At 42.7% G+C, this 27,468-nt stretch overlaps 1 protein-coding gene across 1 annotated transcript; it reads right to left on the reverse strand.

Moving 5' to 3' along the window:
• Nucleotides 1-27,430, reverse strand: ZCCHC17 (zinc finger CCHC-type containing 17). The gene is made up of 8 exons (XM_024203472.1): nucleotides 27,365-27,430; nucleotides 25,943-26,117; nucleotides 23,931-23,988; nucleotides 22,127-22,227; nucleotides 19,420-19,511; nucleotides 18,506-18,606; nucleotides 14,273-14,412; nucleotides 1-1,018 (listed from the first exon to the last, which is right to left on the reverse strand). Exons 2-8 carry the CDS (start codon nucleotides 26,006-26,008, stop codon nucleotides 833-835), a joined length of 744 nt encoding a protein of 247 aa, XP_024059240.1. The 5' UTR covers nucleotides 26,009-26,117; nucleotides 27,365-27,430; the 3' UTR covers nucleotides 1-832.
• Between the last annotated feature and the right edge of the window lie 38 nt (nucleotides 27,431-27,468).

Consider the following 27,468-nt stretch of genomic DNA (forward strand, 5'->3'; position numbering starts at 1 on the left):
TCTCTCCCCAGCGCCTCCTGCATACCACTGAACAGCTGATCACGGCGGTCGGGAGGCGCTGGGGGAGGAGCTGATCTGCGGGACTGCTGGTAGGTGTTGAGCTCTATTTTTTTTTTCCATGGGTGCTCCAGCCCCAGAGCGCCCACGCAGTCGGCGCCTATGATAAGGACATTTATACCAGCATAACTGAGTTCACTCTAGGAGTGTAGCAGTATAACTCTATTGGTAACAAAAATCACACCCCTAGCCACAGAGTTACACTGATACAAAAACAGTGCATAGGGCAGGACTGAGATGCAGAGGGGTGAGAACTGTAACCATCAGCAGGGAGGCGGTGCCCATGACTAGACAATCCGCTGACAGGGTGTGTGAGTGGCTCCCTGTAATGTTTTGCAGGGACTGGTTGGCAGGGCCCAAACCTGAGCGATCACCCTTTGACAGGCACTGGAGACGCTGCTGCTGTCCTGCACACTCCTTGCTGTTTCAAAGGAACTCACTGCAGCCCTGGCAGCTCACTCAGAGGAACCTGAAGCTTTACAGGATGGGAGAGTCACTGATGAAGAGGATTAATGAATCTATTTTGGCAGGCACAACCAGTGGGCTCTCAGCAGGAGAATGGCAGCCTGTGTAACTTTATAGTGGATAATTAATTTCAAAGTCAACATCTTTAACATCAATAGCTGAATGCTGCTTTTAGAAGGAAGTTCTTCATCCCTGAAACAAGCGTGTAGTGATTTAACTCTACCCTCTCCCAGGTAGTTTACTCTAGAAGGCTAGAGCAGTCAGGCAGAGAGTTGACAACACCAGTGCCCCTTTCTAGCTCCTCTCCTCCTCATTCCTTGTGCTTTTTCTTATGCTTCTTTTTCTTCTTCTTCTTCTTCTGAGGCTTACTAGCTTTCTCCGAATGCTTGGCCCTCTTGCTGGCTGGCTGAGCCCCATCACTGTCCGAGTCGGAGCTGTCTGAATTGTTGGACTCTGATGACTTCTTGCTCTTGTGTTTCTTTTTCTTCTTCTTTTCCTATTGGCAAGAAGGAGACAAAGCCACACCGGTTGCAAAGTGCTCACCTGTGCTCACTGGTTAAGGCAGCGAGCTGCTTTTCAGAATGAGAACGTCAGGTCATTTCTTAACACACAGCCTGTTGCTATCCGGGAAGAACGGGATGGGCTGCTGGTCCAGCTACTCAGCAGTTAAATAGTTCTGACATGTCAAACCATATCAGCAAACTGGGGTGAGACAGTTACCATAGTGGGGGCAGTTTGATAAAGCACAAACCTCAATCCTTCAAACTGTTACTCGGGCAAGTAATCCCTACTCACGTGCTTTGTCCCACTGACGTCAGAGACGATTCAAACACAGGTGACTCACTTGGGTAGTAGTTGGCAAGATCAGGCCCTAGTTTATTCATAAAGCGGGTTTCTAAACTAGCTAATCTAAAACCAGTCTCTGTATCTCCCTGGCCCTCCACTCAAAAATGTGAAAGTAACTGAACCCCTTAAGTCTGGCAGGGAACCCTTGGGGCCTGTTCCCTACAGCAGCAGTTCTCAACCAGGGTTCTGTGGCCCCCAGGGGGACGCGAACAGGTTTCAGGAGGTCTGCCAAGCAGGGCCGACATTAGACTCGCTGGAGCCCCAGCATCTGAGCAACTGAGCTTTGCTGGGCGCCCTGTGGTGTGGGGCCACAGGCAACTGCCCTGCTTGCTACCCCCTAACACTGGCTCTGGCTTTTATATGCAGAAAAACAGTTGCTGTGGCACAGGTGGGCTATGGAGTTTTTACAGCATGTGTGTGGGGGAGGGGGTCTGAAAGAAAAGGATCGAGAACTCCTGGGTTAGAGCACAGGTGAGGGAGGGTACACGGAGGCTAGAGGAATATGAAGGGTACAAAAACAGAAAGAGGGGCATCGATCAGAATTGTTGAAGGTGGTACAAAGGGGCATAGTTAGGAGTAAGTGTCAATGGAGCTGATACGGTCTGGGTGCCCCATTAGTGTATGCCGAATGGAAGTGTCATTTGAAAAGAAATAGTCTCTTGCCTTTATGGCTGTGACGATAACCTCCTGAATGTGATTTACTGCTGTGCTGTTCTAGCCAACCTGTCTAGCTCTTAATATTTCCTCCTGATTCACTTGCCTCCAGCTCCTTAATCAATTTTGATGCTCTTCTCAATTCTTGCCAATTAATCTGCTAGGGGTTTGCTTATAAAAGTCATCCACAGTATATGTTTCCTTCCTTTTTACTGATGATGGCGGCCACTTACACATGCTACAGAGCCACAATGCCTTTCTGTGACAGGCAGGACAAACACACAACTCACCAAAGGTGCAATCCTAGCTCTCACTCATAGCTCAAAGCAAAACCTCCTTTCAGTGGACCTGTCCAACACACACTTTATTAGGCATGAAGCAACTTCGGATAACCTACCCTCCCATTTCTACAGCCAGACCTCTGAGGCCAAGAACTTTGCAGGATTCAAAAAAAGGATTGGAGGTTGACATGGGGAACAAGAATAGCCAATGTTGCTATAATTAATATTTTTAAAGAGAGCTAGGAAAAGGATCTAAACTCTCATGTTTTGAGACATAAAGCAACCTCTGACTACTAGGCCCAGGTTACCCCGTAACTGGCAGAGCAGGATTTCTTCCCCTGAAGCAGTCAGACAGAGGATACTGGACTGAACCGACAGCTGGTATGATCCAGTAAGGCAATTCTTATGTTTAATTGGATGAAGAAACTTTAATGACAGGTTCATCTCATGGGGAATCCTGGTAGGGAGGGTAAGGGATTGCGTTCATATTGATTTAATTTAGTAATGAAGTGAAGAAGTAAGGCTAATGTTTACAATCAAGCATGCCTATGCCATCACACTAGCAAAATACACCTCTGCTGAAATAGGCAGTAAATAACAGCAACTGAAGCCAAATAGTGTGTCTATAAGGACACTTGATCACAGAAGGGAATAATCAGAAATGTAACACAGACTCAGCTCAGCCATACATACTAAGGTCCTATTCTTGATAAAACAAGGAGAACAAAAATGGAAGGCTTATACAGCTGTGCCAGCCTGCTGGAGAACAACAGTTCTTGAAGTGACTTTGTATTGTATAACGAATGGACTGTTAGAACAAGTTTAAAAAGCATCAAAGAATAGGAGTCACCATCTGAATGGTCCACATCAGCACCTCCAAGAAGAGGAACCAGGTTGGACCACATGGGATAGGATAAAGCAGCCTGTTTTCTTCAGCACATTGCTCTCCAAAAGCCAAAGATGCCTAGAAAAGAGAAGACGGAGGTCCTGCAAGACTGCATCTGAAGAAGTGAGGTTCTTACCCACGAAAGCTTATGCTCCCAATACTTCTGTTAGTCTTAAAGGTGCCACAGGACCCTCTGTTCCTATTTTCCAGTAATTCAGGTTGCCTGCTAGTTCATCGGAAAAAGACTATAATCCTGTCTGTCCTTCGTTCCACCTACGTTTGCAGCATTAACTCCTGCTGTGAATAATAACGGAGTTGAAGGCTGGTGGCTGAGTAAAGATCTGGTGAGAAGTGACTACCCAAATCACTCAATGACCATCTCTTGAAACAAAGTGCCTAATGAGTGAGGAAGCATTCATGCTTGTGTATGTGCTCTACAGACTGACAGAGTTAGTGTGTGTGTGTCTTTATTTTGGAACAGGTTCCAATTAAGTTTGTGGTAAAGTAGCTTTAAAACTGAAGAAGTTACTGTTTACATGTACATCTACATGTAACTACCGACTGTAGAACTGTACAGGTGTTTACCCTAGTTAATGGTTTCATACTACTTTCCAAGTTCTATGTGTATGTAGTTACAAAATGAGACCAAGTGTTCAAATTTCTTGCACTGCTCTCAGTCTATTCAGTCTGTCATACCGTAGGAGTTTATTTTAGGTAGTTAGGAGTGTTTATCTGATCCGGAGATTATTATTCACTGGGAAGTGGGCAACAAGGGCTGACTACTACAGATTTATCGGGAAGGAGACCTTGGTGAACTGGAATGTAAATAATTGACCAAATTGTCTTGTGATCTAGCCTTAGTGGGTTTTTTTTCCTCTGTTGTGTTAGAAACACCAAAGTTCATAACTAATTGGCAAGTGAGGATGAGGGACTGAGTCAAAAATCTAAACACAGTCACCTTTCTAAGACAGTAATTGAGTATAAGAATTATTCTCTATTTTGGGTGTGTAATTTGATTCTGAAAACCTAAACAGTTTTATCAACCAATGTTTAAATTTATGTAACCAAATCATAGTCCAATACCATTTTTGCCTTCTATCCTATACTATTAGTTGCTAGTGTTAAGGATATTTAATAAACTCTATAAATCTACTTTCAAATAATTTTTGTTTAGTTAAGCAACTGAAATTAAAAGAACTCTAAGAAATGTGGTAGGGTAATGAGCTAAGCAGTTGCTTAACAAAGGTTTGCTTTATACTCGGTCTCTCTGACAATAGCTCTGACAGATATTGCTACCAGTGGGGGAGATTAAACAGGGAAATGGTAAATTCAGAAGGGGCCATCTGTCTTGACCCCCTTTTGGGGCAGTGTGAGCAAGTGCCCGGATGTCTTGGTGTGTTGAGCTTTCCTCAGTTCAATCTGCCTGCTTTTGCGTACCCAACACTTCTAAAGAATTAGAGCATTTCTAAACAAAATTTCCAAATGAGTGTGGCATTGCACCCGTGTATTCTAGGAGGAAGTTAGTGAAACACCAAGATGACCAGTTTTTCCTTAAGAATGTGATGCTGCCTGTCCAGTCCATGTGCTCTTGTGAGGATAGAGCACAATTTGGGACCACATCCCACATTCTAGGGCAACCAGCACCACTAACTGGCTTTAACAATACTTTGCAATCCTGATGTGTAGAGCTCTGCGCGGATACAAATTTATACCCATAGATGCAGGTATCTGTGGATATAAATTGGTATCCGCGGAACCGCAGTGGCGAAAGGAGCAGAGGGTGGGGCTGCTGCTCTCAGGAGCCAGTGCCCCGCGCTGGCAGCTCCTCAGGCGTGGCTGTACCGACCCCAGTCCTGCCCACTGGGGCGGGCACCAGGTTCACCGGCAGCTGTCCCTGGTCGTGCTCTTATGTTCTAGCGGCATGCACGCCCCCAGACAGTAGATGCAGACAATTGCATAGAAGGGAGCGGGGCAGGGCTGGAGGAGGTACAGCTATGCCAGAGGAGCTGCCGGCACGGGGCACTGGCTCCTGGGAGAGGCGGCCCCATGTTCTGCTCCTTTCACCACTGTGGTTCCTGGGAGAGCCCTGCGGTTCCGCGGATACAGATTTGCATCCACGGATGTAAATTTGTATCTGCACAGGGCTCTATCAATTTGGTTCCCAGCTTTGTGCTCAGTATAGACGATGCTGGCCTAGCTCTTCTACATGGTTTTCCATCAGCAGATCTCAATGCACTTTACAAAACGAGATTAGCGTCATTTTATTCCCATTGTTTACAGATGGGAAAACTGAGGCAGAAAGGAAGTGACTTGCCGTAGGCCACCCAGCATGCCAGTGGCAGGGCTGGGAATAGAACCCAAGTCTCCTGAGTCAGAGTTCAGTGCTTTTATCCACAAAACTCTCAGGAATGGATCACCATGCACTAGGGGCTGTTTTGCATTTTTCATAGAGTTCAAGGTTGAAAGGGGGGGAGGGGGATGGAGGTTTCCTGGGTAGAAGGGGTGCCAAGCATGCAAACCCAGGCTGTTGAAATTAAACCATTGCCTGGAAAAAATATTTGTGCCAACGGAAAAGGGTTAAGAACAACTTCAAAGATCAACTACACAAACTCCATCGCTCCCAGATCACAGGAAATGCAGCCAATATAAGGCTTACACTGAGCCATAGTCATCTCCTACAGTTATTTGAGTGTCATTTATTTGCTGTGGTACTGTTGCACTGGTAAGCATCAGAACACTCTCCACTGTGCCTGCTTCTGAGAGGGTCTTCTGACCTCCCCTCCCCCGGGCACTAATGAGATATATGCTAACAATGTGTGTACTGGATCAGGATTTTTCCCACCTGTAACTTGTCTCTGCCCCAACGCCCTTCCCCCCCACCCCCCTTTGTTCATTGTCACCCCTTGCTATGTTTAGACTGAAGTCATCCAGCCACTGTAATGCTCTATTAACTGACACTGTAAGCAGTACACAGAGAACACAATACTTCTGAGTATGTAGCCTCTATTAATAAGCATTAAATCAACAATGGGGTTAAAAAACAAGTTAACCGTCCAGTGATTAAAGCATGACAGGGCTGGCATGAAAGGAAATATGGGGGGTTGTGGGGATGAAGCTAGCCCTTGTTGTTCTTGAAAACAGTCACAAATTGGGGGGGGGGGGGGGGGGGAGGGAGAGGGCAGAATCCATTTCTCTCCTCCAGGTGAAGGAGACTACTACACAGTGTCCATAACGCAAATCACCTGGGCACAGGCCCACTGGCTGGAGACATCCTGGGCTATTCAGGCTTGTGTGTCATGAGAAGAGACGAACAAGGGATCTCAGTACATCTGACAAAAAGACTCATTTTATTTTACTTTTTTAGTTCAACCATTTGAAAGAGTGTTAACAAGGCTCAAGGTCTGGCTGTGAACATGCTTCAAGGAGCGGAAGGACAGAGGGAGATGAGGCAGCAAAGTAATGGGAGCCCTAACTATAACCTTTTCATTGTTTCTGTCATATAAAGAATGATTTACACTCCCTTCTAGGGAGGAATGTAACGGGAGAAGCCAAGTGTCACCGAAGCTGACAGCGCTGCTTATTATCTTAGGGAAGATGTTCTCCAGTAACCTCGAGCCCATCCCGGGGCTCATGGGGAGTTCTGCTGGAACAGCCTTGCTGTAAATCACTCCTGCCCTGTCACAGCTGTTAGTGCTGTGGAGTCACTTGGTGAGGAAATAGAAGTGAATAGTCAACCCAACTGGTACAGTTACATAATTCATGGCACTACAAACAGAATGATTCCTTCCAAGCCAGCAGCCAATGAGGGGGAACGTCTCTGCAGCTTAATTAGAGGGCAAAGTTAAAAAACCTGACTCAGCATAAGGAAATGAAGCACATAACTAGGACAACAACAAGGTGGTAGCCCAGGTTCCAATATGAGTGACACCTGTGAAAATCCAGAATAAAACTCTACCCTTTTATGGATCTGCTCTGGATCCAATGTAACTAAGGGTACGTCTATACTTACCCGCTGGTTCGGCGGCAAGCAATCGAACTTCTGGGTTTGATTTATCGCGTCTTGTCTGGACGCGATAAATCGAACCCAGAAGTGCTCGCCGTCGATTCCGGTACTCCTGCTCGGCGAGAGGAGTACACGGAGTTGACGGGGGAGCCTGCCTGCCGCGTCTGGACCGCGGTAAGTTCGAACTAAGTACATCGACTTCAGCTACGTTATTCACGTAGCTGAAGTTGCGTATCTTAGTTCGAATGGGGAGGGTTAGTGTAGACCAGGCCTAACTAAGAACCTAACACAGCATGTCTAGTGGTGACAGCAGGGGGCTGGGATGCAAGAACTTCAGACTTATAGTCCTGGCTCTCACGCCAAACATGCTCTGTGATCTTGAGCAAGTCATTTCACCTTTCTGCACCTCAGTTTAACCACCTATATTATTGCAGCAGAGGAATGGCAGTGCTCCCCTTAGATTTGTTCCCCTTCAAAAGATAAATATCAACCAGTTTAAAGGGACCAGATTGGGCAGAGCCCATGCGAAAAGAGCTCACTCCATATTTGCAAACATAAGGACACTGAAAAGATGCAGTTAGGACAAAGTGTGTCGTTATTTAGACAAATCAAGCAGGAGTGTATCCCTCAACACGAGGGCAGGCTGACAAGATGCTAATTGCTTACCAGTTCATATGTAACAAAAACTGAAAGCAGCAGCAGCAGAGACAAAAGAAAAGCTAGAGAGGAGAATGAGGCAGAATGAGGGGAAGGGTTAGCATGGGAGGATCCACAGACCCTAGAAGGGCTTCTAGGGAGTGAAAGTCTCCTAGCTGGAGAGGAAAGCTGCCTCACATTGCAAGGGATATTTCTTCCATTAGAAGAGACTATCCTACAGCCTCTTCTCAGATTATTAACATCACACAACTGTGGTTCTATGTAAATCCAACAAAGTGAAATATGAGAGAATGACCCGGGTTTGTAAATGGTTTAAAGTAAGTGCTTTGAAATACTACACAAGTATTCACACAGTACAGTGATGGGACCACAAATACCTAGCTAGAGGGCAGTGTGCTCCAAAACAAGTGACTTTTGCCTTTTTTTCTGTAAAGTTGTGATATTAGCATTGTTTGGCATGACAACCAGCCAGCCTGCATTTTTAATAATCCACACTACGGGGCCTGTTTATTTAACCCACAACAGGATTTAAATATTTTGATCATGCTGGAAAGAAGCAATGGTGGCAAAATACAGGTTACAAAGCTGGAGGCTTCATTCTGACTGGAAATCAAAGGAATTTTTTTCATTCTTCAGAACATATAGGAGAGAGTGTAGCAAACAGTACCACCGTCTCCTATAACTACACCTACTTTCAATGGCATTTTCTCTCTCTCTCTCTCTCTCTCAACAAGGCAACATGGAAACAGAGCCTGGCCCCTATCTTCACAGGGTAGAAAGAGCAAGTTATGGAGAGACAATAGTCTCTTCCATAGTTAAGATGTGGTCCCACTGCAGAGAATCAGTTATGTAAAAATAGCACTTTTGCATTATATTTAGATTCCTATACTGCACCTAACACACTATTCAATTCTTTACTCATAATTCTGAAGATTATGTTCCTATTAACCTTGTACCAACCCACACAGCTGGATGCTGTTCTGGCTCATATAAGCAGCAACAGAAATAACTTCACTGCAACTATAGGGTCAAATTCAGCTCTCAGCTACACCAGTGAAACCCCTCTGGAGGCAATGGGTCTGCTCAGATGTAAATAAGGGCAGAGTTTGATCTCCAGAATTTTTATGGATGATGCATGAGCCAAGGCATTAGCTGACTCCTGATTCTCACCTGAGTGTGCAGGACTGGAAGTTAGAAAAGACATTTTTTATTTTACTTGTAAACACACTCCAGATTTAAAGGTGCTCAGAGAGAGAGCACATGTTCTAAAGGTTGTCTGTGGAGTGTGTGAAGTAGTACTTCCTTATATTTGTTTTAAACCTGCCGCCTACTAATTTCATTGGGTGACCCCTAGTTCGTGTGTTACATGAAGGAGTAAATAATACTTCATTTTCTCCACACCATTCATAATTTTATAGATCTCTATCATACCCCCTCCCTCCCTTAATCATCTCTTTTCTAAGATGAACAGTCCCAGTTTTTTTAATCTCTCCTCATGTGGAAGCTGTTCCATTTCCCTAATCATTTTACTTGCCCTTCTCTGCACCTTTTCCAATTCTAACAGAACTTTTCTGAGACAAGCTATACATGAAGGGACAGACTGTAAAAATACTTCTGAAATACTGTTCCATTTCTTTTTGAAAGTGACTTCTCAAAAACAGCTTTGTTTGGGATTATGTAAATCCAAGGATATTGTGCTGTCACTTTATAAAGCATTAGTTAGACCACTTTTGATGCACAGTGTCCAGTTTAGGACCTTTTATGTGAAGAAAGATGTAGCTTAGCTACAGAAAGCACAGCATTTGAGCAGAAAATTAGATGCTTAAGTGGAATTAAATAAACTGAAGAGATTTTAGTTTTATACTTGGGAATAGCTGACCTTCTTATGGACGGGGGATATGTGGGGGGGGAATCAGAAGGGAAATTTTTGCTCAGCATATTTTCCTCCTACACATGCCCAGCCGAGATTCGGTATGCACTATTCCCATGGAAGAGTCTTTTTGTTCTCCTGTGACCCAAAGAGTTAAAAGTTAAAGAGTTTGTTTCAGTAACAAAACGTGAGGCAGCTTTCACCGAACTTTTATATAATCTAAGGTATTTATCTAGCCCCAATTACCATAATACCTGAGAACCTCACAATCTTTAGTGCAGTAACGTATGAGGGGAAACTGAGGCACAGAGCGGTTAAGTGACTTGCTCAAAGTTACACAAGAAGTCTGTTGCAGAGCAGAGACTTGAACCCAGGTCTCAGGCTAGGGCCCTAGCCATTGGACTACTGAGAAGCTATCTCAACAACATGACAAAGTTGGTTGGGCTCTATGTTAATACACAGCATTGAACAGACTGCTGTGTCCTGAACAAAAGCTGGCATTTGTGCTGATCAGTGTGAATCATTACTTCGAAGTTAGCTGGCCCTCCACGCATTCTTCTCATTAATATTTCATTAGCTTTAGTCCTGCAAAGTCCGTGGGCAATCAGGGTGCCTAGGGGGTTGTGCGTGTGAGAGAATCCCATCTAATACTAGTTGATAGCAGTCTGCCTTTTGGGTAGACATGACTAACCCTGCTGTGCGCTTTCTTTGCCTTCAACAATTCCCTCAGATAGAGTGGGTAAGCAGATCCTCTGACTACTGATGCCTCCAGGCTGCAGGTCTTATTCCCAACATGGCCACCTAGCTAAAGAATTAACATAATTTAAAATTATTAGACTGACCACCTTCTGTGATCCAAGACAGCAATGGAAAAGTACAGATTCCCAGTTTTCCTCTGCAAACAAGTATGCCTGAATCCAAGACTGAAGTTCAAGATGGCATTTGAATATCAGCAATCTAAACAGGATGACCTCTTGGTGACCTCTGATGTACAGGTCAATGTCCTACACTTAGAGCACAACTCCTACACAAAGTTCTAAAGAACTGAATAGTAAATCACCACCACATCTTTGGAACCATCCTCTAGCATTTAATTATAACACTACTGTAGAATTCCATAGGCTAGTCCAAAACCCTGCAGGAATGAACTCATTCTCTATTACATTTCAGATGTTTATAGAACAGGTTTTATAGAGCCCCATTTCTATTGCCACAATTAAGTTCTCCAGGGCTTTTTGAGAAGAAAAAGTAAATCTACCCAATTCTAAGATTCCAGCTCAACTGTACCATGGAAGAGATTCAGGACCATTGCATGCAGTAGGAACACCTTGAAAGCGTCAAGTCATTCAAGGGGCAAATCAATTCTCTGCCACAGTCTTCACGGCAGAGGATATGGGGGATATCAGAGCTATCCTTTATAGGTGTCAAATCTGAAGTATTGTCCCACACTGAGGTATCAATAGAGGTGGTTTTGGAACAAATTGATAAATTAAACAGTAATAAGTCACCAGGACCAGATAGTATTCACCCAAGAGTGCTGAAGGAACTCAAATATAAAATTGCAGAACTGTGGTATGTAGCCTATTGCTGAAACAAGCCTCTTGTACCAGATGACTGGAAGGTAGCTAATGTAACTTTGATTTTTTAAACCGAGTCCAGAGGCGATCCTGGCAATTACAGGACAATGGGCCTAACTTCAGTACTGGGCAAACTGATAGAAACTAAAGAATAGAATTATCAGACATATAGATGAACGTGATTTGTTAGGGAAGAGTCAACATGACTTTTGTAAATGGAAGTCATGCCTCACCAATCTATTAAAATTCCCTGAGGGGGTCAATTAGCACATGGATAAGGGTGATCCAGTCAATACAGTGTACTTGGATTTTCAGAAAGCCTTCAACAAGGTCCCTCATCAAAGGCTCTTACAGAAACTAAGTAGTCATGGGATAACAAGAAAGGTCCTTTCATGGATCAGTAACTGGTTACAAGATAGGAAACAAAAGGCAGGAAGAAGTGGTCTCTTTTCACAATGGAGAGTGGCAAACAGATGGGTTCCCCAAAGAGCTGTACTGGGACCTGTGTTGTTCAACATATTCATTATTATTTATCTGGAAAATAGAGTGAACTGTGAAGTGGTAAAATTTTCAGATACAAAATTGTTCAAGATAGTTAAGTCCAAAGCTGACTGTGAAGATTTACAGAGGGATCTCACAAAACTGGGTGATTGTGCAACAAAATGGTAGATGAAATTCTACACTGATAAGTCTAAAGTAACGCACACTGGAAAAAATAATAATCCCAGCTGCATATTATATATAATGATGGGTTCTAAATTAGCTGTTACCACTCAAAACAGATCTTGGAGTCACCATGGATTGTTCTCTAAAAACTTCAGCTCAATACACAGCAACAGTCAAAAAGGCTAACAGAATGTTAGGAACTATTAGGAAAGGGATAGAAAAGACAACAGATATCATAATGCCACTATATAAATCAATGGTGCACTCACACCTTGAATACCGTGTCCAGTTCTGGTCACCCCATCTCAAAAATAATATGATGGAATTCTAAAAGGTTCAAAGAAGGGTAACAAAAATGATCAAGAGCATGGAATGACTTCCATATAAGGAGAGACTAAAAAGATTAGGGCTGTTCCGTTTAGAAAAAAAGACGATTAAGGGTGGTTATGATAGAGGTCTATTAAAATCCTGGTAAGGAAAAAGTAAATAGAGAAGTGTTATTTACCCTTTCCCACAATAAAAGAAACCAGCGGTCAATCGATGAAATTAAACAGGCAACAGGTTTAATACAAACAAGAGGAAGTACTTCTTCACACAACACACTATTAACCTGTGGAACTCATTGGCAGGAGATGTTGTGATGGCCAAAAGTATAATTGGGTTAAAAAAAAAGAGCTAGATAAGTTCATGGAGGATAGGCCCCTCAGTGGCTATTAGCCAAGATGGTCAGGGATGCAACCCCAAAATCTGGGTGTCCCTAAAACTCTGACTGCCAGAAGCTTTTTTAACAAAGTATACAGGAGTGCGACAGATATGGCAATTTCCTGTAATATATTTGGGAGATCTTACTGAATTAAAGTTTAGGTAGCTTTGGAGTCCGTTATACCATAAACCCCAAAGTCTTATTGTGGGACTGTATGCAACTGCTCTGGAGGGAGATGTGACCAGTGTAAACCCTAGGAAGTGGTAGGAGCTTCAAAGCACTACAGTATTTTAAACAAGTGCCAGACAAGGAGACACTTTTGGAGCAAACAAAGTTGAGTGGGTTTCTTAGGAAATACCCAGGAGGAGGTGAATGCAAATTCCCACCTCCGGACCCAAACTTTTGAAGCTATGCCCCGTGGAGAAACCCACTGTCTGCTGATTACCTACTCCTAGAATCTGAAGATCAAAGTCCTGAGCTGCATAAAGGAGGGGGTCACAGATTTTTGGGTGTGACTGTTCTGAACTGAAGCTGTTCTGAACTTGTGACCACAGAAAACCCCCTTTGTGGGGTGAGAATGGCTGATCACCTGCCAGAACCCTTTTGGAATTGGGGTGTTTTCTGGGAAGCTTATTAGCATGCAAGTAGGTCCTTTTATTTTTTAATGTGTTTTTCTGTAATGCTTTCACCTTAAGAATAAATGTGCTTGCTTAGAAAGGGCTGTGTGGTAACTTATAACTAGTGGCAATTACACTGCGTACAGCCTCAGAGGAGAAAGCAAAGCAGCCTTGCTTAGGCAGTCTGACTTGCTGGGGAGCTCGCAGTGTAGGTAGGGAACTGTGCAGCCTGGAAAAAACCCAGTCAGGAGAGAGACCCGCAGGTCTCTGCCCAGGAGAGATGGCTGAAGAGCCTGGAGTCTAGAGTGGGTGCCCATGATGGACCACAAGGGGGAAATTCAGGTGCAGTTGCCCTGAACTGTGACAAGGCGGGATAGAGCTATCAAGCCATTGCAGACATGAAGGATCCATGGCTGGCTTCCACTCCTGTGCTACTATGTATCAACAGATGGGGTGGAGAGCACATGGGGAGGGAGAAGAGACTTCCCATCCTAGGAGAGATCCTTTAAGAAAAGCGATCATTTGGACCAAAAACGAAATCATCAAGGGACTTTAAGGAAATGGCAGATCAAAGAAAAGAAAACTCCGTTTGACACTGAAAGCCTGGAGATAAACTAGAGTTAGAGTTACTTCACTAGATGGTAGCTCAGTTCTATCGTTTGTTTTTCTGGAGAAGAGAATGAAAGAATGGACAAGTGGACTACTTGGAAACCAATGAGACTGTAAGATTATGGTATACTATGGTAACAAGCACCTCAAATATCCAAGCTAAATTTATGAAAAATGAACCAGTCAGCTAGAAAAAAAACTTGCATAAATTGTCCATTTCACCATAGAAACTGTGCAAAACTAAAATCTATCCCTTTCCCAAACCAATGAGCTGCCTGCTTGTTATCACTTTGCAATGTAGGTTAACTTCCTCCCTAGGGCCTCATTTGTAACCTGGCCCATTTTTCTGTGGTCTATCATCAACAAGGATACAACCTGTACCTTTTTTTTTTTCTTTGAAGAATTCTCAGCATGGCTGGACTTTTTATCACCGTCATATTCTGCTGTCTCCTCCTCCTCCTCCGGTATCAGACTATACTTGGTTCCCCCAGGCTGCATGAAACACTCTTTGGCAAAATGACCTGCAAAACGACGTTTGAAATGGGAGAGAGCAAAATGAATCCCCCTTTGTGGGCTATTTCTTTTGAGGAGCACAATGAAGATTCTACTTGGAGCCCATTTCCATGGTGATTACTTCAGTCTGTTGATCTTAAAATAAAATATCCTTTGAAGTGATAGAATGCCTTCTTAATACCAAGTGAGCATTGGGCTGCTCCCCTCTATCTGCTGTGAGAGCTAAGGTAAGACACTTCCCTCCACTGTGCTTTTGTTCCTCCTCCCAGCCTTCGTTTAGACAAAGCTCTCCAGGGCAGGGACAGTTTCTAGCGCTAGTACAATGGGGTGCTGATCTCAGTTGGGGTCTCTAGGTGCTATTATAATACAAAGAATAATTAAGGCTATGATTTAGTCATGGGTATTTTTAGTAAAAGTCATGGACAGGCCATGGGCAATAAACAAAACTTCATGGCCCGTGACCTGTCCATGACTTATACTAACAATACCTGTGATTAAATCTTGTGGGGGGAGAGGTGCTGGCGAGGCGTGAAGGGCCTGCTGCCGCTCTGGCCAGCTTGCCGGGGCCGCAGCCGCTCCAACTGGTTTGGCTGTACACGGGGCTGCTCCAGCAGCAGCTGGTGTGGCTGTTCTGGTAGCTGCCAGAGCGGCTGACCCTGGAGCCAGCTGTTTAGGTCAGCCACACTGGCCCCTGCAGAAGTCCCGGAGATGGTGGAAAGTCCCGGAATCCATGATTTCCGCGGCCTCCAGGACAGACATGGAGCCCTAAGAATAATAAATGAACTTGCTCTTCACAGTTGGAGCCCTTTGAAACTGACCAACACTAAAGATAATGAAGGTGACCACGACATACATTTGTTTTTGTTTTGCTCATCAATTTGAACTTATATTCGTATGTCCAGGCTACATTCTCTACAAAGGGACAGATGGAAGATGCTGTCATCATGTTATTAAAAATCCATCACTATTTCAAACTCCATTCAGTGGTCGTTGCCTCTCATTCGAGGTTGCAACTTTATTGTATAGCTCTAAACGTCCCAGCAGGAGGCAGGAATGAGAGAACTTAGGCCCCATGAAAAAAGCAGAGTTTCAGGCAGATGACTCAGTGGATAGGACACTAGAATAGGACTTAAGTCCTGCGTTCTGTTCCTGGCTCTGCCACTGGTTTGCTATATGACCTTGGGAATGTCATTTCACCTCTCCATCTCTGTTTCCTCATTTGTAAAATGGGGATAACAGTGCTTCACAGAGATGGATGAGCATTGAGATAACTGGGCCAAAAGAGAGAAATATTAAATATGTTTGAGAATTATTTTTAAAATATGCTTTGGTTAATTTACAATTAATTGTAGCCAATTTTTTGTGTTTATATATTTTATAGATATATAAAATTCAGTATTTTAAAATACTTGGAAACTGGGACCAGAAGTCAGTCCCGATTTGTCTTGTAAGACTAAAGATGGTGGTTTCTCATTTCCGACATTTAAATCACTGTTTTTTCTTAGATGCAGCAGTGACAATCTCCTGTTACAATGCTTGTTTCCTTTAATGTTCGACTGGTTTAATCTGCACTGATTAACCAACCCAAGGTACTGAATAGAACACAGGTCACTTAAGAGGGATTAATCAGACAAACCCAGTGTCCTGGTGTCTGAACAAAGAACTATGGGAGAGACTTATCTGCGCAGGGGCTTCAACAGCAGAAGGGGCATATGGCAGAGGGAATAAGCCCATGTCAGGGAAGCCCTTCACGAGAATGGGAATGTCTTTCCAGCCAAGCATCTTAAGTAGGCTTATAAGGATTCGATTTTTTTAATCAGTGTCAATTTTACTGTACACACACAAACCAATGAAAAAAATATTTCCACTGATAATAATGAAACAAAGATAGGCAAAGTAAGAAAAATGCTGCATGAGAACTCAGTTTGATTTAAGGATATTTTGTATATTTTGACAGGCGATGTCGACAATTTGTGTTCAAAGGTTAATAAAGCTTTCCCTTTTTGAATCTCAAAGTCTACTGCCATTAAATAATTGTCTGATGCCCCCACAATTTCTGACAACTGAAAATTTAAATGGACAAAAATAAAAATACTTAAAAAACAAATATATATGATCAGTCGAATTAAAAAATAATCATCAAATTCTGGCAAGCCATACAGAAACAATTGCTTAGTTTGGGAAATTAGCCTCATTTTGGATCTACCCTGCACACATCAATGGCTGAACTCGAAAAATAGTTCCTGCCAACACATCTTGCCTAGCCAATTTGGACCAGACAAAGCCATTTTTAAAATAATGCTTTAAAACCATTACCATAGTTAGGAATCTAGTTTAGAAAATGGTTTTTAGCAGCATTTTCAAGATGGTTGTGTGCAGTCCATACTGGACAGGTAACTATATTTAGCATCAGCAGAAACTGCTTTTAAATGTGTACTCATTAAGCTTTCTTAGCACAGTTTAAAAGTCCAGCATAACTATTAGCCAATGACCATGTAATATATGAGAACAAATAGGGCATGGTACAAATTCCACAGGCAAAATACTTAATTAGGACTAAGGTTGCTCAAATATATGACCCATCAACCAAATCACTATATGTTAAAGAAACCCCCAGTTAAGCCAAGATTCACTTCCATACAACTCTCATATCTAGGCTTCGCAGAATTCAATATAATTTTTTTTATGATTTTGACAGATATATTTTTATGCATTTTCCTATTTTTATCAATTTAAATTTTCACAGTTCTGAAACCCCATCATTTTGCAGAATTATTTAATAGTAGATGCTGAGATTCAAAAAGGCAAAGCTTTATTAACTGTTGAACACAAACTGTGAACTTCACGTCAAAATATGCAAAGTATCTCAGACTCAGACTAAGGACAGAAAAAGGCATCATAATCATCTAGTCTGACCTCCTGCACATTGCAGGCAACAGACCCTCGCCCACCCACTCCCGCAATAAACCCATAACCTCTGGCTGAGTTACTGAAATCCTCAAATCATGGTTTAAAGACTTCAATTTACAGAGAATTCACCATTTACACTAGTTTAAACCTGCAAGTGACCCTTACCCCATACTGCAGAGGAAGGTGGAAAACCTACAGGGTCCCTGCCAATCTGACCCGAAGGAAAATTCCTTCCTGACCCCAAATATGTTGATCAGTTAAACCCTGAGCATGTGGGCAAGACGCACCCAGCAGACATTCGGAAAGAATTCTCGGTAGTAACCCAGAGCCTCCCCACCTAGTGTCCCATCTTCAGCTGTTGGGGATTTTTGTTACTGGCAGTTGCCGATAGGCCATGTGCCATCGTGGGCAGTCCCATCCTGCCATCCCCTCCTTAAACTTATCAAACTCAGGCTTGAAGACTGTTAGGTTTTTTGTCCCCACTCTCCCTTGGAAGGCTTAAACTCATTTTCACACAGGATCTTAATTTCTTTGCCTATCTATAAGTTTCATTAACATAGATGGAAATCTTTTGTGCTGGTCTGTGTGTGTTTGGTGAAATCAACGTTTACCAATAAAAAAAAATCTCATCCTTCCAAACTGACTTATCTCACACACATTAAAACTGAGTGTCTGGGTAGAGATTCTAACACAGAACTGCTCGCAAGCATGCATTCAGTTCCTAGTAGCAGATGGAACTAAGTAGTTCCATTGGCTTTTCTTGAAATAGCAAGCAGTTAGGATGAATTAAGGAAATAATAGTTTTTCTGTTGAAGTGTAAAATTAGAACAGTATCCTTGCTGTGAAATGCAATGTGTGTGAGACAGAAAAGTTTGGAATGTGTAGCGACGGGTTCTTTAGCTAGATGAAGTTCAAAAGAGCATGGCTGTGAGAATCAAGTCTTTAAGAATGAGCATTTCTAAATGTTTCCTCTGCAATAGTTAGAAATTACAGAAATTTCAGTTGTCCTCTGAAGAGTTAAGTTTGGAGACCTAAATTCAATCTTTACAGCGAGAAAAAAAACGGGTAGCATGCTTTAACTGAATATATCAACGCAGCCATAACTGCAGAGTCACTACTGATACCTCCATAATGAAGGTCAAGACAAAAAACTAGAACAATAGAACAAGAATGGAAACAGCACAAATGTACCTTTGCAACCACATTTTTTGCAGACAGTGTTCAAGACAGCTTCCAGGGTAATCTTCTGACTAGTGTAGTCTCTGAATGAACGTTTCTTCCGCTCATCCTGACTGTGGAAAGAAAAGAACTATTTTTCTCCTCCAATCTGCATCACCTCTAACCCCATGCATTTACTTGGAAGCTCAGACCAAAGTTTTCAAACATGGCTGCCTGAAGTTAAGCTTTTAAATCCATAGCTAGACATCTAAATAAAAGTGACTATTCTGCAGAATGCAGTTGACTACTTGGTGGAGGAAGCCACAGACAGCATATAACACTTGCTCCCTATTTGTTTCTTGGTATAAGAGGACTCACTTCAGAGCCAGCTTCACAGAATACAGGCAAACACACATAGCCAAAGTATAAGGCCATCACACTCAAAGCTAACGCACAGCTGCCCTATTTACACTAATATATACATACACGTAATGTACCCAAACATATGCCTGGGATAAAATAATTATTTTTGATGGAGTAGTAAAATGTCATCACAATAAAGGGCAGGCGAGGAGATTTTGTGCCTGGGATGGTAAGTGTTTGGACAATTCTGCAGGGCTGTAAACTCACAAGAAATAAATACACCCCCAGCACAGGAAGAAAGATTGCCATGGCGAGGTCATTATGAACAGCATGTTTTGTTAGCATGCTGAATTTGGTATTCAAATGCAGTCGTTTGCTGACAGTGCTGCAGAGGGAACATCTTAGATTGTTCTTTAGTGACCCCTCCATTCGCTTCAGAGCGGCACTGATGGGCTCAGGAGGGAGCTGCCGCCTCCTTCCTGGCAGGAGGACTGGGACAGTCACTGTAATGGGAGGGCAGGGAACAAAAGGAAGCAATGATCGCTGGGCTGATTTGTTACACCCAACAGAGCAGATTTACCTACTCAAGGGCAACGTTGTTTGGATCAAGGTCCTTTCCTGTTCCTTGGTTGACGACCTTCATGGAAAGAGACAGCTTCAACTTGTCATCTTTCATCTGTAAGAGACAGACATGGAGGGAAAAAAAACAAGTCATAGCAGAACCCGGTTACAGGGAAACCCACAAAGAATGAATGAAACTGCCAATTAGTAAAGAAGTGAATGCTCTAAAGTCAAGGATAAAATTAAAACGTTTTGTGATGTGACAAGTATATTTTAGTTTTATTTACATTTCAGTGTTCTAGTTAATGGACTGGAGTATATAACTTCAAAATAATTGTCTAAGAAATAAGATCATAAAAATCACCACAACGGATCAGATCATAGGTTACAACTCTGTAGAGGGGTCATTACAATAATGACATTAAAAAAAAAATTGGAAATATGACCTGCAAAGGATTTTAAAAGACTCTGCTTTTTTTTTTTTTTTTTTTTGCTTCTTTATAATGTATGCATAAAGTCTGAAAGGTCCCTGCACCCATTACCTAACCCTCAAAAAAAAAAGGGGGGGTTATTCTCTGTCAACTCTGGTTTTCCCTGATTTCTGAAAGATACGTAGCGGATTTAAGATGGCACATTGTTAGCACACACCCCTCAAAGAGACAGGATTGCTGAATCTTTAATAAAGACATGCTTTCTCCAAAATGTGAGTCATTCAAATTAAAGATGTGTTCGTTTTTTAAAGGAGTTTTTAGCAGTCCAACTAAATATCCCCTTCCCCACTGGCTTGGTCAGCTTTCACTCTCAGCTCTTGTGATGTTGTTGTAACAGAGATTGCAACAGAATGCAGTATCTTTGTGGACCATTGGATTAAATTTATGAATGGTTTATACATGATTGTGTTCTACTATATGAGGGAGGGTTATCACAGCTCCTCCAGGAAATAGAACATTGGGGGGTGATTAAGGCAAGTCTAAACCCCGGACTGGAGGGAGAGACATCCACCCAAGGTAAGTGATGGCTGTGAACCTGAAATCTTACGCGGGTGCACTCCAAGAAGGCCAAGCAGGGTTGGGGAGGTTAAAGGTACAGCTCACCCTGAAACTGAGACAGTCATCACTAACATTAACAATGGTACAGGTTCATTACTAGATGGAAATGGCAGAATTATTAAAAATAATGCAGAAAAGGTAGAAGCGTTCCATAAATGTTTCTGTTTGGTGTTTGGGGAAAACGGAGGACGTAATCTCATCACATCTTTACATTCTGCTAGTCTCTAAGGAGAGCGTCGAACAGCAGGCACTAAAATCAGTACGCTGATTGGTTTTTTCTTGTGATTTGTCTCAAGCTCTATTTGAATTGAATTTTTTTTTTAAATAACGCTAGCTTAACTGTGCCAGAAACCAAAATAAGATGATCAAACCATGTTTTACACTTAAAACTAATGATTAATTAAACCATGTAAATATTTTCTGTAGCTGGTGAATTTAACTCATTGTTTCTGCTCACTTCAAGATTTTAGAACTAGTAAATCTCATCCTCTCACACTAGTTTTTAATTCATAAATTGGAAGAGGAAGAGGAAAACAAGTTCACTGCTTTTGCGAGTCTCAACTGGTTTCTGAACTTTGAACGAACTAGTCCAGCGGTTCTCAAACTGTGGGTCGGGACCCCATTTTAATGGGATCACCAGGGCTGGCTTACACTTACTGGGGCCAGGGGTTGAAGCCCGAGCCCAAGCCCCACCATCTGAAGCTCAAGTTACAGGCACTCTACCTTGGTCCCCTTTCCTGGGGTCACGTAGCAATTTTTGCTGGCAGAAGGTGGTCGCGGAGCAATCAAGTTTGAGAACCCCTGAACTAGTCATTGAACTGAACTAGCCGAAATGAAAAAAATATTCTCTCTGCACTTGAAGAAAAGGCTACTACTTTCAAAAGCTGGTTTAGCACTTAATCTGGTTCCCGGTGCCTAGTCAGTAACTTCCACCAACTGGTCTGACTTTCTTTAAAACTCAGCAGCAAACATGTGCTGTTTAATATTTTTTTTTATATTTAAGTGATTTTAATAGATTATAAATTCAGGTGTTCATGTAGGTTGCCAATTTCAAATTTAATTTTGAATAGATTTAAATAAAAATTGGATTTTTTTAAAATAAAATTTATCCACCCTGCACACACATCCCCTCAGACCTTCTTTAGACACCACAAAGAAGCAAACGAGGGCACAAGCCCTATTGTTTTTTATTTTGCAAGTCATCTTTAAAAAAAGAACAAACTTTAGCAGTGTCCTTTCAAAGAAAGATCATTCCCTCAAATAGAGTTAAGAGAATTCTCAGCTTCTGCTAAGAATGGGTTTAGAGACCTTTCCATAGTGCGTAGTTTACATTTATATAGCATCTTGCTTTCCAATAAATCCTGAAGTACTTCACATGATATACAAACACCATAGAGGAGGGTGACATGCCAACCAGCAAACAATAGCCTGAACAATGGTGCAGGGGGGAGTCAAGATGACATGTGATCTTTGAAGCCCATGCAAACCAGACAAAAAGTTGGTTCTTAAATGCTCATGTGAGGAGGAACATGATTAGTTTGTGTTCACAACAAACAGCATCATGCACTAAACAAAGTGATTGGAACACTAAGCTTCCGTTAACATGAAAACCATTAGCTTGCTGTAGTTGCAAATTTTTTCTTAGTTTACACAGTGCTTAAGACACCATAAGCAATTTTACCTCTCTTCCAATAAGCTTCACCCATACTTTGTCTCCAACATCTACCATCTCCGAGGGTTTGTCCACCCGACAGGCTGACATGTGGGTTCTATGGACAAGGCCTAGAGGTAGTTTTGGGGAAAAAAATAAAATAAATTGTTTTTGCTTGAACATATCCTCTAGAAAATGAGAGCATCAAGTGCTGGAGTATCCTCAGGCGAAATGAAATACCTGGGTTACTCAATCACCACTTCATGCAGAATAAAGATTTATGAGGTTTATCGGTTTTTCAAAACCATTTATAAACCAAATGCAGCCAGCTAAAGCCACCAAAATCTGCTCCAAACTCACAATGGGGCAGCTCTTGCAAAATGAGACCCTGACAGCTAAAAAATACTTATATCATTCCAATCTCATAGAACTGGTGTAATTTCCCCCAAAGAGTTTGATCTTGCGAGTCTTTGTGCATAGCAAGGTGCATGCAAATTTAAGGTTCTGGTGCAGCAACAAGCTCTGTGCAGATGGGAAGCTTGCAGCCATGTGGTACGTACTGCAAGATTGGGCCAAAAGTCTCCATGACTTCAATGGAATGTAGACATCCATAAAGGCTGCAGGATTAGGTCCCTACTGTATAAAACCCAATGCTAATTACTTCTGACTACAAATCACTCTTGTGGGAAGGGTAAGATGGGAGGCTGCATATTTTAGATCTTAGAGTGCAGTTAGTAAGAAAAGTAAGAAAAACAATTCAAAGAAAGAGCACCTTCGCTGTCTGATAGGATGCTAATTTAAGAGGCACAAACAAGTTTTAATTCCTGCCAATCCTGTGGACCTAACAGAGCTGGGGGAGAACAAACAAGATGCTATTCTGTTTCGGGCGTTAGCAGCACATTTTTTAGCTGACAACACCAGAGGCAGAAAACATAACTTGACTTGAAGACTCTGGCTTGGCATTGCAGAACTAGCAGGTAGAAAAATAATCCTTTTAACTTGCACAAACTAGACATTTGTTGTGGGACTGTCCAAGCAAGATTAACTATTGAACCCATAGTGTCATTTTTCAGGGTATAACCACATCTCAAGGGAAAGCCCAGTCTTTTTTTCTTGTTTTTTTTTTTTTTAGTGTCACAGTTGACGCGGAAAACTTTCCACTTATTTTTGTCACGAGTAACCCCCCTAGTACCATTGCAACGCAGAGACTGGAGAAAAAGATATTTAATACTTTTTCAGTTTGTTTACCTTGTGCATTTGACATTTCCTGTACAGTTTAACTATTTCCCTTGTATACTCAGATTCACCTGTTAGTGCAAGTCTTTCACACAACTGATAGGAAAAACATGAAAAATAACCAAGAAAGCCTGGACTGTGCGGCAGTCAATGATTTACCATTATGATTTTCCTTCCATCTATGAATTCTATTTCATAGGAGAAATTAAGCATTCCGGGCCCTGAATCTGTAGGGAATTACTGCACTCCAGTCTAGTGCCTTATAATGCCACTCCAACATAGCCTATAATCACCTGGAAACACACTTATTCTCATTTACAGAAAAAATGTTAAATGAATATATTCAGTGTTAATGCAAGCATTTATATAGCCCCATCATTGTATCTGGAGCCCTTACATAGCATAAATGGGGACATTCAAGACCTCAGTAAAAAACCAAACCCCAAACTGGGGGGATTTAATCAACTCGGGAGAGGTAGGCAACAGACTCATTTTGCAGCATTTTCTAAGATGTCAAGTCCTTCTCCAAGAGGAGGATTTTATGATTTAACCAAACCAGCACGAAACTAAGTCTGAAAATCTAGTCTTAGAAACAAACCTTGTTTCCTGCAGCCTGGAATTTTTATAAATGCCCCATATTCTGTTACAGCAGCAACCTGTGAAGAAAATCAATATATCCATTGATTGAAAGAGAATCTTGTACATTACACCCATTTTCTGTCTCATTTTCTCCTTCCCTTCAACCCACTCTCTTTAAATGCACGTATTTGGTTTCAGCTGTTTCTAATTTGCCTTCTATGAGTCTGCTTCAGGTTATCTGCTTTTGAACTGGGGAACTACATAACAAACAGTGTTGCATCAGATACACACAAAAGCACAGGATGATTATTTTCTGCCCTGCGAGATTACAGACAGATCTTGAAAAATTATGTTTTTCAAAGAGAGTCTATTTGCTATATTCAGCAGCAGGAACCAATATTTTTAACTTCTGTTTTCCGCTATTTTACCATTTGAGTAAATTTAGTGCTGAGAGACCAGACTGACAGGCTTGGAAACAGTCTTATGCTTATCTATGGAACAGACAATGGACAGGCAACAAAAACTTCCCTAAATCTTCAAACTAGCGTGCCTCTGAAGGGACTCACCCTAACATTAACGGGGAATTAACCCTTCCCTCCATGCTCTATTCTATCCTAGGCCTCTCTAATGAGACTGCCCAAAAGGCCAGTCAGTGCCAATTGTGGCAGTGGTGGTTTTGAAATGGATACTTGTCCACTAGTACCTGCACTGAGACCCACCAACTAATTTCACATAGTTATTACAAACAAGCATCTGATGGTAATGACTTTCGCTCACTGCTGACTATGGCCCCAATTATTCAATAAACCCTGTGCAAATAGACACCTGAGCCTGCACTGAACTTCACTGAAGTTAATTAGTCGCTGCATGGATCCATCCATGCGGAGCTTTATTATGGAATCAGGGCGTGATGTTGGAGTTGAACCAATCTAGACTTGAGAGGCTCTTTAACTCATTCTCAGTCCCCTGACACCTATAATTCTAGCCTTTGTCCTCTTAACATTCTTAAGGGGGAAAATAGTACCCAGGGCTCTTTTGATTATAACAAGGCAGACAGGATCTCACTTCCCTTTTTAACTAGAAGAATGGGAAACTAAGGGCACTATACATTTTAATGTTAAGTTCAGGCACCAATAAGTGGCAGGAGCCCCAGGTATTGCAATTCAGGTCTTCTAGTTGTGCCAGATTGAGCAACAAATATTCCTGATAGCAGCTATTAAACTCAAGACAGTTTCCAATTTTTAAAAGCTAAAGTCTCTTGTATTTCACAGCATGAGGCAGGATGGAAAGCTTTATCCCCAAGCTCCACATGACACCAAAATTAAAGCAATAAGATTTTCAGATCCCTCACACTTGAGTTGAAAAATTAGACTGGGCTGAGAGAAATAATCAGCATGAATTCTCTGAAGACAGCTTTTCTCATCCTACAAGAAGACTAGCATGTTTATGAATACACATTCTTAGCTAATCCTCTTAAATTAGTAGTTATTACTCTTCAGAATGGAGGTGTTTGCATTAGCAATGTGGCTCACCCATCAGTTTTATTTTAAAGACATCTAATGAAATAACACCTGCAATAAGAGTCTCAACCAGTTCTCAAAACACTAGTTACGATATTTACAAAAAAGTGTGTTAAATATTTTTCTTTAATCTGAGAATGCTGGTACAAGGCAGCTGCTCAAGAGACTGAAGTCCTCTTCTCATCCCTATCAATGTGCATCAACTCTAACCTAAAGGGGGAGAGGGGAATTCTCTCTCTATATAGCCTATGTACTCAGTCTCTATAATGGGAATGCCAGCAAGGGGTCAGTCAGAGGCAGCTGTGGTGGTAGTGGCTTTTTGTGATGTAGACACTTGTTCTCTATGAACCAGAGTACACAATAGCAGCTCATTTCACACAGGTCACTTAGCTTTGTTGCAAGTAATTAGGGCTGGTGATTTCAAAATGAAAGGCTCTAATCCTCTCTCAATGTCCTGCACTATTCATGTCTCCCATACTTTTTTGTGACCCTAAGCAATGACAATACATACCTCTCCTTGGAAGACGTCATAGAGTTCAGGCAATGGCTCCATTGTCTCAGGTCTCATAGACTTCATTTGGGAAGTTTTCTAAGAGCATGCACTCCACAATTCTTTCCTAACCTTGCAGCTTACTTTGATTCCATTTATGAGATGTTATCCCTCTGTGGAGCAACCCTATTCATAACTGAAATGAAGACAGACACCACTTGTTGAAAGAAATATCTTCATTGGTAATAAAAAACCTCCCTGAAAGGCTTCCTCAAGAGCTTTTTTTTTTTTTTTTTTTTTTTAAACCTGCCCCGCTTTCACTCATACTACAGTCACAGTAAATTCTGAATATCCATTACTATAGTGTCTGGTGTTCACGCTATATATTATGGCAGTACAATCCAGTGGGTAGACAAGCCAAAGAACCAGAAGACCTAGGTTCTTCTATGATACAGCTGCCAATAGAATGCTGTGTAATCATAAGAAAGTCACAAGTTTGTGCCTCAGTTTCCCCCCTCTATAAAAGTGTGATATGATACCCTCCTTTGGAAAGCTCTTTGAGGTGTATGTATGAAGAGGACCACATAAATACTAAGTATAGTAGTACCTAGGCAGATACAGCAAAATACGTACCCATGACTGTAAATTGGCTCTGATAATACCGTGCCAGTTTTGCCCCATTTTCAGAATTCAGCCCCCTCATACATACGTATTTTATTTCAGCGACTGTATTTAGGGTGATTATAATCGGTTCCCTTCACTACTACCTACAGACACACGCCTAAAAACCTGAACGTAAACAAAAAGACCCCGCAATGCCTTGTCTAAGCCGTCCCCCTTTAAAAGGCCGAGGGCCTGGCTAGAGCTTTCTGAACGCTCGGCTGAGCCAGAGAGCGGCGCTGCGCCACGGGGCGCGCTCTCACCCAGACAAGGAGACGCGGCAGCATCTCCAGTACTGCCAGCCCGTCCCCAGCCGTCACAAAACGAGGAGTCCCGAGGCCCCAAATCATTAGAACGGCTGGAAAACCCCCTCGCCCGTTCAGAACGGAACACCGCGTTGGGGATTCTTTTCCTTTGTCCCCCTTTCGCTTGCCCTCGGGGCACGTGTCCAGGCGCCTCCCTGGCTCCACGGGCTGGGCTGAGAGGGAAACGCGCTGACACAAACAGGGCGAGAGTTGGCCGCACCGCCCCCTCTTCGATACCGCCCGGCGCCCATCGCGAGCGCTTACGGCGGGGCCAGCTGGGTCTGTACAGCGCCGAGCACACGGGCCGTAACCGGGGACGGCAGGTGCCCCGCAGCCCGAGCGGGCAGCATGCTGGAGGGGGGGGGCAGCGCCCCGGGCCGCAGCCAGGGGATGGGGGGTGACGAGCTGCCCCCACTGCCTCAGCTCCCCACTGCCTCCCCGGCCATGGAGCCCCCGGCCAGCCCCGCTGCCCCCTCACCTCAGGGCGCCTCTGTCGCCGCTCTCCCGCCCGCGCCCCGGTACAACCTAGCCTGAGGAACCCCGCACCCGCCAATCACCACGCAGCATGCTCCTGAGCGTCAC

This window comes from Terrapene carolina, unplaced genomic scaffold (assembly GCF_002925995.2).
Source record: "Terrapene carolina triunguis isolate 2854851 unplaced genomic scaffold, T_m_triunguis-2.0 Scaffold236, whole genome shotgun sequence".
Lineage (NCBI taxonomy): Eukaryota > Metazoa > Chordata > Testudines > Emydidae > Terrapene > Terrapene triunguis.